General features: G+C 38.5%; 2 protein-coding genes across 2 annotated transcripts in view; both read left to right on the forward strand.

Moving 5' to 3' along the window:
• SCYL2 (SCY1 like pseudokinase 2) overlaps window positions 1–7,299 on the forward strand; it is a 31,763-nt gene extending 24,464 nt beyond the window's left edge. Inside the window, exons 16-17 of the mRNA XM_010709435.3 lie at window positions 713–832; window positions 1,437–7,299. Coding sequence (XP_010707737.2) covers window positions 713–832; window positions 1,437–2,087 — 771 coding nt within the window. The 3' untranslated portion in view covers window positions 2,088–7,299. The remainder of the gene's footprint in view (window positions 1–712; window positions 833–1,436) is intronic.
• Window positions 7,300–12,447: 5,148 nt separating this feature from the next.
• The window catches only part of SLC17A8 (solute carrier family 17 member 8), a 31,469-nt gene continuing 30,758 nt past the window's right edge, over window positions 12,448–13,158 (forward strand). Inside the window, exon 1 of the mRNA XM_003202173.4 lies at window positions 12,448–12,956. Coding sequence (XP_003202221.1) covers window positions 12,856–12,956 — 101 coding nt within the window. The 5' untranslated portion in view covers window positions 12,448–12,855. The remainder of the gene's footprint in view (window positions 12,957–13,158) is intronic.

Below are 13,158 nucleotides of genomic sequence, written 5' to 3' on the forward strand. Positions count from 1 at the left end.
AAATCAAAATGGTCAGGCAACTGACCTCACAAATGGAGGCTGAAATCAAAAATAGAATTTCATAAGGTAGCTGACAATAACAGCTAGTGTAAAAATTCAAAGTTAAATGAAAAGAGCCAATATGAAGATAAGTGCAAGAAACAAAGAATAAGCATGGCATGATGCAGATTGTAGTTAGTATTCAATGATAAAATTATTTCCATTGCTGTTAGCCATGGCTATCAACAAGTAATTCCCCCAGACTATAGGTAGTTTATCACTTTGTTTCTGAATCATTTCTGTCATCCGAATTCTCTTCCTAATTTTAGTCTAAGGGGCAATGATTTTATGATTTTATCATTTGTTAAAGAAAGTAGAATTAGAATCCTGGGAGATCTAAACAATCTTAAAATAAACAACACTATCAGTTGAAATTCTGTATCAAGTGCCAGTGGGTAATCATATGAAAACAAAAACTGAGAAGAGTTCTTCTCACGCCCAATATTTAGAAGTCAAACCTGAAATGACTTTTTTGAAAAACTACTTTATTTGAGATCTGCCCAGAATTTGTCGTCATGCTGCTTTCACTATTATTTTTATTTGCTTTCAATACTTTTTATCATTATGTGCTTATCCACTTTTTGCTCTGAAATGGTAGTGCTATTTATTAAAAAAAATAATAAAAAACACAATAAGTAGTTATACTTTTCAACTTAGTACTTTCTCTTTTAAGGCATCACTTACACTTGAAGAGAAGCAAAAGTTAGCTAAAGAACAGGAACAGGCACAGAAACTGAAAAGCCAACAACCTCTTAAGCCACTAGCAACTTCAGTAACGCCTCCAATGAAGCAGGTGAGATACAGTTCCAGTAGAAACAATATAATACTTTGCTGTGATGCTTTTTTTTCCACCTGCTGTATGCTTTTAGCAGTTTTTTCCTGCTATGAGTCATTTTTGTTTTCACCTGCAGTACAGTGTTACAGTTGTGAAAAACTAAATTGCAATTTGTCCTGTATTTACATCATTAGCAATATTTCCCTCTTTCTTAAGTGCAGTAGTTTCCAAAGACATCATTTTTACTGCATGGCCATTGTGTTAGATATGAGAAAAGCAGATAGGAAAAGAAGATTTTGCTCAAAACAGTTTACCTAACTAATATAGAAGGCGTGGAGTTGAGAATGGGACGTGCAAGCAAATGGTATACTCAGTATATGCCTAACAGTATTTGCTGTATAGTCATAGTTGTCAAGCTGAAGCTGCAAAACAGTTCCAAGTAGCAAAGAGTGAAAATGATTGTATGCGAGGTGAATTAGTTTACAATTTATAGCCAATTCCATGCAATAAATGAGAATTTCTGGAAAAAATGAGTGCCTGTTCTGCGGGAGCAGTGATTAAAAACTGTTGCTAGCATGTATGTACAGGAAATATATTTAACTAAGTTTTATCTATTTTGCAGACAAAAGATTTGACAGATACCTTAATAGACAGTATGTCATCTTTGACTAGCCATTCAATCAACAAAGCTAAAGTGGCATCTTCAAACAGCTTCTCTTCTGTCTCTTGTATGGGTGTTGGAATGGGATTTTCATCACCTGTTGACAGCACAAAGAGAAATATGACAAACGGACTAAATACTAATATGGGTTTTCAGACTGCTGGATTCAGTATGGGAAGTGGCCCTACTGCTCAGAATTTCTTCAGTGGTCCAAGCGCAGCAGGAACAACCAAGATGAGCATCGTACCAACTGCCAATATGCCAAATTACAGTCCTATGAGTGCTGCATCTGCGATCTCTCCACTGACACAACCAAACAGACCCCCAGATATGTCCGCTTTAGATAATCTTTTTGGTCCTCAAAAACCCAAAGTTAGTATGAAACAGTTGGCTCAACAGAAATCAAACCAGTGGGTTAATCAGTTTGTGCCCCCACAAGGGTCTCCAAGTGTGAGCAGTTCAGTCATGGGGCCTCAGATGAACATGATAGGACAGACTGGCTTTGGTATACAGGGTAATCCTTTCTTTGCTCCTCAGAACTTTGCACAACCAGCAAACACAATGACAAACAGCAGCTCAGCTAGTAATGACTTAAAAGATCTTTTCGGGTAATGTGTGTCTTTTCTTTTTTCAAAGATTGATATAATTTGAATTGTGGGTAAGCTGATAAACATCTTTTTTAATGATAAAAGCATGGTTTGGTTCATCCAGCAAGGTAAAGATTTCTGCACTGGAAAAGACTGATTTTTGCATTCACCTGGTACTGCAGTGGAATTGTACAAGTGCAAAGTTATTTTGCGTGCTAAAGATTTCCCATCTTTTTACCCAGCTTCAAAGCACTGAAGGTAGGATGCATAAATTCAATTGAAAAAGAAGGAGCTATATATTTAAAAATGATTAAGAAGTGTATTCACAATTCCTGAATTTAAACAAAACTGCATTTCTTAAACAGAAATGTTTAGGGGGATAATAACACTAAGAAATGCAACTTAGTGCTGTCCTATCTTGTGGATTAGTCTTTTTGGTGCCTGCTGAATTCAACTATTGTTAACGTTTTATGTCATCTGAATTTGGTACCAACTGTTATAATATCCCGTGACAGTTTGCAGAAAGTAAATTCTTACGCTGACGCAGAATGTTTTGGTAGCCATGTTACATAGAAATATCTCTACCTGATAACTGTGTAAGACACTATGAAAAAATATTTTGCCTTTCTTCACCTGTGAGATAATTAGAATTGATGTGGTAGTAAACTACGAGATGAAGTGATTTTAAAATTTTATGCAAATTTTGGGCAGTGGGAAAATTCTGCTACAGTTGACAACCTGTTTTATAACATCAGATCCATGTTACCAACTCCATAGCAAAAGCCACATACTACATAAAAGGATTTAAAAATACATGTGGTGATTCAGTCACATTTGCTATTCATTTCAGAATAGTTTTTGTTTGCTTGATACTGCTTTTGACTGGTGAGAGGGCAGAAAAGAACAGTATGAGTTGTTACAGAAATTCCCAGAAAAAAATGTCCATAAAATTCAAGTGTTGACTGTCCCAATTTCTTGCAGTTGATTTGGTAACAGAAATGTCTTGAATTACTTGGTTTGGACACTGTTGGGAAGATGGGAAAGAGTTGCCTGCCTAGAAGTTTCACATGGTTTTGTGAAAAAGCAGACTGCCATTAATTGCCTTGACTAAAATAAACTATTTCATTTTAGTTTTATTTTATCTCAAGTCCTTATGAAGGATAGATTAATATGAAGTAAGTTCTCAAATACAGATTTGTAAGCTCTATAATATATGATAAATACACAGATATTTCAGATCCTTTTTATTGTATTACTCCAAATTTAATAAAGCTCTCCAGAAAAAGAAGCAGTAGTTTGTTCTAGTTTGCAGAAGGTAGACGTTCAGCTTGCCCATGATAGAATCTCTGCTTTGTCAGATACTACTGTTGGATTTTAACTTCTTCTTTCCTCAGAATTTCAGGAACTTTCTTATGTAATATTTTGGAGACTCTAGCTGGCTATTTCGAGAAGGAAAGAACTAGTTACTTTTTTTTATGGAAAGCCTACATGCTTTATTTTTCAAAGCCTTTCACTGAAGAAATTGTTCTTTCATTTGCTGCTTAAGAAACCAAAGGGCCTTATGCTGTAAATGTGATATGTATTTTGTTATACTTCCACAATTCTAAGCAGTAATAGCATTAAGCATATTTCCTAAATAATTGTTTATGTATTGTAGCTGCTGCCTTAGCCCTATTATTTTAAAATACCTGGGACCAGTGAAATTATGGTTTAGAAAACAAAGCCTAACACATTGTGATACTTATGTGCTGTTAATATTCATGGTAAACATCATAGGTTATATTAAGGTATCTGTGTAAACCTAAGTACTATACTAGAACTGTTAAATTATTTAAATTCATTTAAAGTTACTAGTACTTTATACTCTCAATCACACTAATGTCTTCTTTTACATCAACTTTTTGAAAGCTACATTTTGTTAGGATAACTTAAGTCAAGACTTTGAAAAATTACTTGAATCTGTATTCCTCTAAATTATTTGGAAAAGAAGGTTATATTCAAAATAACATCTCTTGGGACTCTACAGTGTATTCAATTAATATATCTATGCTAAAGGCAGTCTTAAATATCAGTGTCCTGATCTTGCTTTTCAGTCGCTGATCCTCTTGTCCTAGGGAGATTTCGGAACTTCATTTAGATTTAGTTTATGGAGAGAAAGTTGACTGAAAAATTTTGATTATATTGTGATCAAATTTTATGCATAAGATTACTGAACTCTTGAGGCGTATATTTTTGGCATCTACTGTTGAAGAATATATTTGGTAAAAACAAAGCAAAAAATATCCTAGAAGATAAAACTAAGATTCTTTTTTGCGATACTGATGTGTTGGAATAATATTTTTATGTGGCTCAAATAATATGAAATGTTTTTTATTTCACATTTCCACACATAATTTTGATTTCTCTGTTTGCCTCAATTTTCAGAATGACCAGATTGATGAATAGAAACAAAGAAAACAGGGAGCTTATGAAAATTGTAGCATTTTTTTCCAGTTATTAAAAATAAAATTGGAGAAGTAATTTCAGTTAAAATCAGAGGATCACATCCCTCTTTTTTGCTCATACTTCCTATTTAGTGTGTCAGAGAACTGAATGTTGAATATCTAAATTATTTTTGCTTAACTTGAAGGGAAGAGGAGTTGCAAGAGGTAAGTCACCAAGGCTATGTGCCACTTGGCTCCAGCTGCAATAGCCTTTCTTTAGAAACTATTGTCCAGTTCATGTATTCACTTGCACGTCGTCATTCTGAAGCCCTGCAAGAGGATGAAAGACTTATATTATGGCCAGAGTGAAGACCAGTGTTTGAAAGCAACGGTTGTGCTTCAGATCCATTTCAATTTGTGGAAAGGAGTAGGAGGAAGGAACCGTATTACGAAATGTGAGTTTTCCAGAGGCCTTCTATTTCTTGATTTGGATGGAAAATAGTGCTATATCTCAATTGGCCTGAAGTAGAGGAGTCTGTTCAGCCCTAATGCAAAACAAAATGGATAACACAAATTCAGAAGTGGTGTCTGTTAAAGAAATTGCAAAGTCTTTATTGGAAAAGTAACCCGATATAAAATATGTCTTCATTATCTGAACAATTCTGTAAGTTACACAAAATTTCGACCCTTTATATTCAACCTAATTTAAAGGAAAATGTGGAAGCTGACTGGTTGAATCGTCACCATACAGCTTCTGCCCTGCACATCCGTTTTGCTTGCCTGGCCCTCCTCCTTACTTCCCATTCATTTGTAAAGGATTAGCAAAGACAAGAAGGGTGACGTGTTTTTTAATTGATATGTCTATGAAATGTTTACAACGAAAGGAGAAATGCAAAGAAGAGAAGTAGAAATTGCTGCATATCTTAAGCGTAAGCATCAGTTGTCCTTTGGCTGCTCTGGTGTATGTTAAATGAATGTTCTCGTACCAACACAGCAGTTTTTCCGTATTAGAACTGTTGGTTCCAAATTCTTGAAGTGTGAAAGCCTCTGAAGCATTCTCTAAAAACCCAGTCTTAGAAAATTAATTCTGTAGATGGAAGGACGGTATTAAAGAGGCCTGAGAAACCTACACTACTGGGGCTGATTGAGAGGAACCTTGAAACTAGTTGCTTACTAAGTTTGCTTTGTAGGCCATAGGCCTGCAATAATCAAGAGGAGGGAAGCAGAAATGAAATGGCTCAAGTGCCATTTCAAGAATGGAGGGAGGAGCAGATTTTCTGTTTCTTTTTCCCACGCATTTTGTGGATAAGGCATAGTAAGGCCTGTGAAGTCTTCTTATCTGAAGGGCAGTACCAATCTTTTGAAAGTTATTGAATCCACCAGCTGTATGGGAGACAAAGTAAGAAATTTTACTGAAAACAGAGATAGGGTGTTTCCTAGTTTGTTTTATTGAATACTGTATGTCTTCCTCTCCGAATGGATTAGAAGTGAATTAGAAATGGCCTGGGGAAGTTGAGGCCTTATATGTCTGCCCAGATGCTGAGTATTCCAAGTAAAAAGTTGAGTTTTTGAATGCTTGAAACATTGTGCACCTAAGTCTTAACGATTTAAAACTTTTCTGTTAAGGTTTGTAGCAACATCTATTTCACATGTTTCCATAAATATCCCAGTGGCACCTTAGAGTAAGGAAAATGTGGTAGCTTTAGTATTGTAACCTCTTTTGTGTGTATGTCTACAGATAGGTAAGTGTGAATTTAGACTACAAGACTGTAGATTTTTTCAGTTCAAGGAGAACCCAGGAGAGCAAAGAAAAAAAAATTAGTTTAAAATTTAATTCAAATTCTACAAGGCTTCCGTTTGGGCAAACAATTATATGCTGCTTTGTTATGTATTGTAAATTCATTCGGTTAGTCTACCCGTACCTGCAAGATTTGAGCAGAAAAGAATGGTTTTTAAAAGGTAAGTTTATGAAGACTGAGTCCCTCGTTTTTACAGTGATTTTTGTTCATTGATGAGTTTTTTATAAAGGAGGGAAATATCACTAATTTGTGCCACTTCCAACTAAAGAAACGTAAGGAAGGGGAATACAGAAATATCTTGCTGTACACATAACCCTTTTATGTTCTTTGTTAAGAGATATGCTGCATTTTATATACTCAATTATGAACTTTTATTCTGAAATAGCTGTGAGGAAACCTGTCTGGAGATTTTCGAATGATTGAGCTGATTTTCATGTGAGGTTCTGCTTTGTATCTATCTTTCCAGTAGGTTTTGACTTCTCTACAAAGAAATTACACAAGGCAGTAAAACTTTGAATTCATACACCAAATCCTCTTGCCTTCCAGGCCTCACACCTCTATCAACCGAACATACAAGCCTGTGAAGTTGTATCGTCTTTGAGTTCTCTGAAACAATTCTAACTGCTGTACAGATTTCTGAGATGAAGTTGTAAATCAAAATATGTTATAGTGAACTCAGGCCTTGTGCAAAATATTTAATATTTGTTTATTTGTCTAATCGTACAGTCTCTGTACTAGTGGCAATTTTATGTTTTGATTGTAAAACATGAAGATCCTCATTTATAAAGTAGTGTTACTGTAGTGTCAGCTGTGATTCATGATTAGAACTGTCATAGCATGGCATTGGTGTATCTCCAATTTAATGGACAGCTCTTCAAAAACAAATTTATTCTTGTATCAACTTTTAGATCAGTTACTTAAAATATGTAAAAGGTACAGTGACTGTTTTGAGAAATTCTTATCACTTTGTACTGTGAATGAGGTTGCCTATGGAAATAAATGAACTTTTCATATATTTGTGTTGAAAGATTATTTTAAATCTCCATAAAATACTAACTTCTGTGGAGAACTTTATCACTTCATATTTTGTTTGAATTATAGTTTATGGAACATAATTTTATTTCTTAAAGTGGTTCCTGTGAAATTTGATCATATATTTCCCTCATGAAAAGAATGAAAGTTGTGGGGAAGAACTGACAAATAGGATTTCTCTGACATTAACATATACTTTTTCTGAAAGCACGCTAAGCCCATGTTTGAAGTTGGCGTTCTGATGCCACATAGTGATCTAAATTTTCTTTTTCACTGTTCATTTCTTAAAAAAACATCACTTACTTTGAAGCTGGGTTTCAGGATATGCTGCATTGTCAGGCTCTTGAGTTTACCAGCACTTTGAAGGAAGGTGATCTTCGAATTTTTCAACAACATTAATTGATCAAGTATGTGATGTCAGAGATCTCATCTGCTTAGAAGCAGATCTTTGGCTGGGGCTGGTAAGAGAGGAAAGTACAGCAGGGAGGACAGCTTTCTGGTATGCCAGATTTCATTCACTGGTCATAGGAGAGAAGAGAATGAAGTTCCAGTGAAGATAAACTCAACAGTGAAAATCACAGTCATGTACTCTGACTTGAGTGTCTTTTACTGTCCTTGTGGTTCTCTTCATCCCCTCCGTTCCTAGGCACTGGTTGGATCTGTAACTATTGTCTGTATCTTGAGCAAGAAAGTGCTGTAATCCAGATGTTCTGGGTTGGTTTGCAGTGCCTTAGAAATCACAATTTCATGAATTCTTTCATTAATGCAGCTAACCTATGTGTCAAACAGGAAAAGCTGAAGAACTTTGCATTTCACTGTTCATTGCCTGGGACACTTTGATGCTGGCAGCTAAGTATGTCTCCATCCCTTTACTTAGTATCTCTAGTCCCTCCTTTTGAGTATATAGTATACCAAAGCTTTAGATTAATCATTCTTATGACAGTGTTTATAAAGCTGTGTTACCCTATCATGTTTGAAGCTGTGAGGAATGTGAGGTGTAAGAAATGAGCAATTTGTGGAGAGTTATGCAAGAAGTGGTTCACTTGATATTCTTCTCCTGCTGCTAGAGACAGATGTGTTTTTCTCCTGGATCTCTGAAGCTCCCTGCACTCACATCACTACCTGGAGACCACTGCAGTTGCTTGGTAGACTGGGACCTGACTCCTAGTGTGAGAAAGCATTTTCCTATCTATGCACAAGCACACAAACAGCTAAATAAATATTGGCCATTCAGTGTTTTTTAAAGTAGTTTACAATATATTCTAAGCACGGATTTGAGCAACTTAAAGGAAAAACTTTCTAAATATATCAGAGCAGTTCCTCACTGGCAGTAACAGGCTTTAAAGGTTTTAAGAGATCTTAACTTTCCAAACGACCTGTAAAATACAATAAAACTACCATAAGGTGTCACTGTAACCCAAGCAACTTTCAAGTAAATTGCAAATGGTATAGAAATATACCCACTGTGTAAGGTGCAAGAAATTCTCATTCTATTAGCAGTTTCCAATAAAGAAAGCTATTTCTTTCTTTCATTGTTGATTTGCTGTTAACATCCCCAGTCTCTGTTTCTTCACAGAATCTCAGGGGCTGGAAGAGACCTTTGGAGGTCATCACATCCAACCCCACTGCTACAGCAGATCCCGACAGGAGGTTGCAAAGGAACGTGTCCAGGCAGGGTTTAAGTACCTCCAGATATTCAGATATGTTCTTTTTCTTGGTTTTATTTACTGTACCTGTAGTTATGGTTTCTGTTGGAAATACCATGACTGAAAGAGACTCTCGCATAAAATTTACATTTGATGTTTTTTCTTAGGAAATGACTGGTTACAGACCTCTGCAGTCCCCTCCACTGAAGGAGCTGAGCATCAGCAGGAGTCATCAGAGCGTTCTTGTTGCTTGTGCACAGAGCCCTGTGCTCAGAAGTGCCACATTACAGCTCCTGCCTCTCACTGTGAGAGTTTTATCTGTCTTACTTAATGCTTTGCCTCCTAAGGTGAACTGATAATTTCAGCTTTAAATGACTTTAATTCTGTCTGAAAAGAGGAAAGCAAAATATATCCATTTAGATAAGGACTCTCATGCTTTCTAATCTATGTTCTTAAGATTTCTTGGAGCACCTAATGTGACTCTTAGCTTTGTGTCCTACCACTACAAAGTACATGTGATAATCTTGTCTGTTATTCTGTTTCCTTTAATTATTGAGCCAATTTCAACACTTTGTAGAGGAGTAGAAATTTCCAGAATCTTAAGTTGCTACATTATTTCAAGCAATAAGCAGCAGAGTAGGACACACATGATAAGATGCATCAGATCTCTGAGGCAGCTTTTAAAAAAGGTCTTGTCTATGAAAAGAGCATTGTCAAACTTGCTCTGCTTTAGATTTAACCAGGTTTACAAACCTGGTTTTCCAAAGGAATAACAAGAGTGATCCAATAAGCAGCTCACAAGCAACAGGGACGTGATCACATGGCCTGAAACAGAGAAGAAACAGATTAAAAATTAACAGTGTTTTCCCGGTATGCCTTGGACTGGCCATGCTTTAGGATGCTTTACACACATGCATATGGTTCCACTGAGGGACCTCAGCAGCTTTGGTCAAGGTTGGCCTGAACTGAAAGAATTATCTGCTAATTCTCCAAAACTAGATGGTTAAACTGACTTTCCTAGGGTCTCCTGAGTGTTGTTTTTTTTTCTGGTTTACAAGCCTTAGTAGAAATGTCTGCCTGCAAGGTTGTGTCAGGGAGCACAGTTAAAAGAGGTGTGCCTTTTAAATGACACCATGTGTGCAAAGTCTATGCTATCCAGCCCACATTGCAAGCAGTAGCAAAAATCTCCTCTTAACTAACAAATTTTACCCTAAGCATTATTTTGAGCAGTCAAAAGCAGAAGCAGCATAAAGATGATTTTTCTAGGCTTTTCAACAAAAGAAACAGCTCTAACAAAGTAGGTAGCCTCCAGGTGTACATTTACTTAACCACGTACAGCTGAGAATTATGTTTCCTGCTAGCTCTGATGTTTTCTTGCCTGTCATTCTTGAGAGGATGCTGCCAACCTGAATCCAGCTATGTGCCCTCTGTGCACAGTTGTAGTCAAGAGTCAACGTCTGAGTTTTCTTACCACTCATTTTATTCTTGAGCACCCAAGATAATGATAGCAGGTGAGCCCCAGCAGTTGCTGTCTGCATACTGGTTTTATGTCTCTAAAATACAGTTTTAATATAGCCTTGCAAGAGCCTTTGGTGATGTGAGTCTGTAATTCCAGTTATAGCTACAGTCTGTATGTAGCTGGAAGTAATTTTAATTTTACAAAGTATTTATTTGCATACGCAGACCTGGATTGTGCTCAGATGGTGCTCTGAAATACATACAGGGATTGCACAGAGATTGCAATTGCCTCTTCCAGTGCATCCTTGTTGGGAGTTGTGTGATGCTTCATGGAAAGTGTCCATCAGGAGCAGAGCCCTGCAGAGCTCTTTGGACCTGCATCAGCTGCTTGGAATCAGGGTCTTTTGCCAGCCTTTGAACCCAGAGAGGGGAAAGCAAGAAGCTGTGCTGCTCCTCTGTAGAAGCCTCCCTGCAGAAAAGTGGGTTAGCAACACTGTTGCTTTAAGCCTTGCGAAAAAGATTAGGAAATTGCAAAATGGCCACTACTGTGGCACAGCAGAACTGCAGGCAGTGGAAGGATTGCAAACCTTACAGGGCAGGGAGAGTTGACAACCGCTGTGAGAAATTGACAGCTGTACTAGAGGTGAGATGTGCAACACAGAAGCAGAGAATGGTTTGAGTTGAAAGGGATCTTAAAGCCCACCCAGTTCCAACCCCCTGTCATGGGTAGGATTGCCACCCACCAGATAAGGCTGCACAGGGCCCCATCCAACATGGCCTTGGGCACCTTTAGGGGTGGGGAGAGAGCACTGATGGCCATGAGGGGAACATACCCATCCACTTGATACAAAGCTCTGGGGAAGCTGCATGAAAGTTTTCCAACTGCATGAAAGACAGACTTCACACTAAATGCAACTAATGTGTGTGTGGATAAGTGAATAAGGCATTAAATATAGAGCACAGCTTCTTTTTGGTGTGTGCTCCCTTTAACTGAAGCAGGACCAGAAGACCAGGGGGCAAATTAAAAGCTTCTGCTCTACAGCTTTTGGAATAGATGGATTGAAAACCACTTGTCAAGATGAGCAAGCTCTCTTACAAGGCAAATTCATATTTGCTGAAATGTAAGACAATTTCATTATATGCTCCTACATGTGTGTATCTCTACAAATATTTATACCTTGTTTTCTGGATACCCTTTGAAAACTAGAGACCCAGCTTTGCTGTGTATGGGTGAATGTACTGGGCCCATGTTCCCAAAGCAATGACCTTGCTGCTCTGCCAGAGGTGCATGGGTGGTAAGTGCTAAGAGATGGCCTTGCAGCCTCATTCCCCCTTTGCTCGCCATGGGAGGGCTGTCTTCTAGACCCGATGTGCAGGTTACCTGTGCTGAACCTAGAGTTTTCCAAGGCTGCTGTAGTGTGTGTCAATTATTCAAGAGGCAGAAAGAAACAGTAACCAGTTCTGCAGCAAGAGAGATCCCAGCCAAGTAAAGCCTCCCCAGTTCCCAGGCTCTCCCCTCCCTGATGAATGAGGCTTGCTTTGTTTGACTCCAGCCAACACGGAGGCTTGATGAGGCAGCATTTCCATAGGAGTTTGCATGAAATGCTTCTTCTGCTTGCTAGGAAAGGCATGTTGCCATCACAAATTCATACTGAGTTGAAATGGTTCACCTTTTTCGACCATATTGTGTTTTGAAAATACACTGCATTTAATTCATGGCCACTCTTTCACTGCTTGATTAAACCACATGATCTCAGCAGTCTTTTCTGACCTTAGCGATTCTATGAGTCAAACAGCACTGTGGCAGTGCATTTCTGTGCCTGTCGGCCCAAGGGCCCACCAACATCCATAATTAATGCTAGGGCCGGGATGGAGGCCATGGGCCCTTCAGCAGATGCAGAGGGCAGCGGCCCATCTGGGTTGGCGTAGATAGAGAATGGGAGCTGCAGCCTGCCTTCCCCTAGCTGCAGAAAGGGCTCATAAATTTTTAATAAACTTCTTGCCTTTGCTGTAGATGAGGTCCTGCTACTGAACTGGTGTGGCCTGAGGACAGGTATTGTGCCTGTTACTATAGCACCACCTCGCACAGCTCTCAGTATGGAAGGAGGGAGGGAGGGAGGAGGGAGGTAGGCAGGGAGGATGAGCCCTGGCAAGGCAGCGTGAGGTGTACAGATGCACGGTGGAGCTGCTGCAAGTGTGCTGCCGAGACCCTGAGCACTGCCAGGGGTTCCACACTACGGCTCTCCCGAACTGGCCTGCTGCTTGGGAAGATCTGCTCTGAATTCTTCTTTCTGTTTTCCTTTCTTGAGCAACTGGTTGTCATTTTAGGGATCACCAAGGGGACCGGCGCAGGCTCCTGAGTCTGGCATCGAGAAATATGACAGCAGAACTGAGCGCTTGTTAACGTCAGGGATTTCCTGAGGAAAAAGGACAAAATGCCTTTCAAAGGGTTTGATTCACTGAAGGAAAGATTTTTTAACCCAGGAAAGGAAGAGGTGAAGAACACCGTTAGCGACTCGCTGGGGAATCTGCGAAGGTAAAATCTGATAGCAAATTCCTTGCGAGATCCATTGGTTACATTGCTTAAAGAGAAATGAAGTATCAAAAAATATCTGAATGTTAAACAATTTGGAGTTGCAAAATTATTGAATCCCCATAGTGTGAGACACCCTGCTGTGCAAAGCAAACTGTGCCAGAGGAGTGGCATGGAGCAGCATGTGGCTGCAGATAAGATAATA

Source organism: Meleagris gallopavo, chromosome 1 (genome assembly GCF_000146605.3).
Source record: "Meleagris gallopavo isolate NT-WF06-2002-E0010 breed Aviagen turkey brand Nicholas breeding stock chromosome 1, Turkey_5.1, whole genome shotgun sequence".
Lineage (NCBI taxonomy): Eukaryota > Metazoa > Chordata > Aves > Galliformes > Phasianidae > Meleagris > Meleagris gallopavo.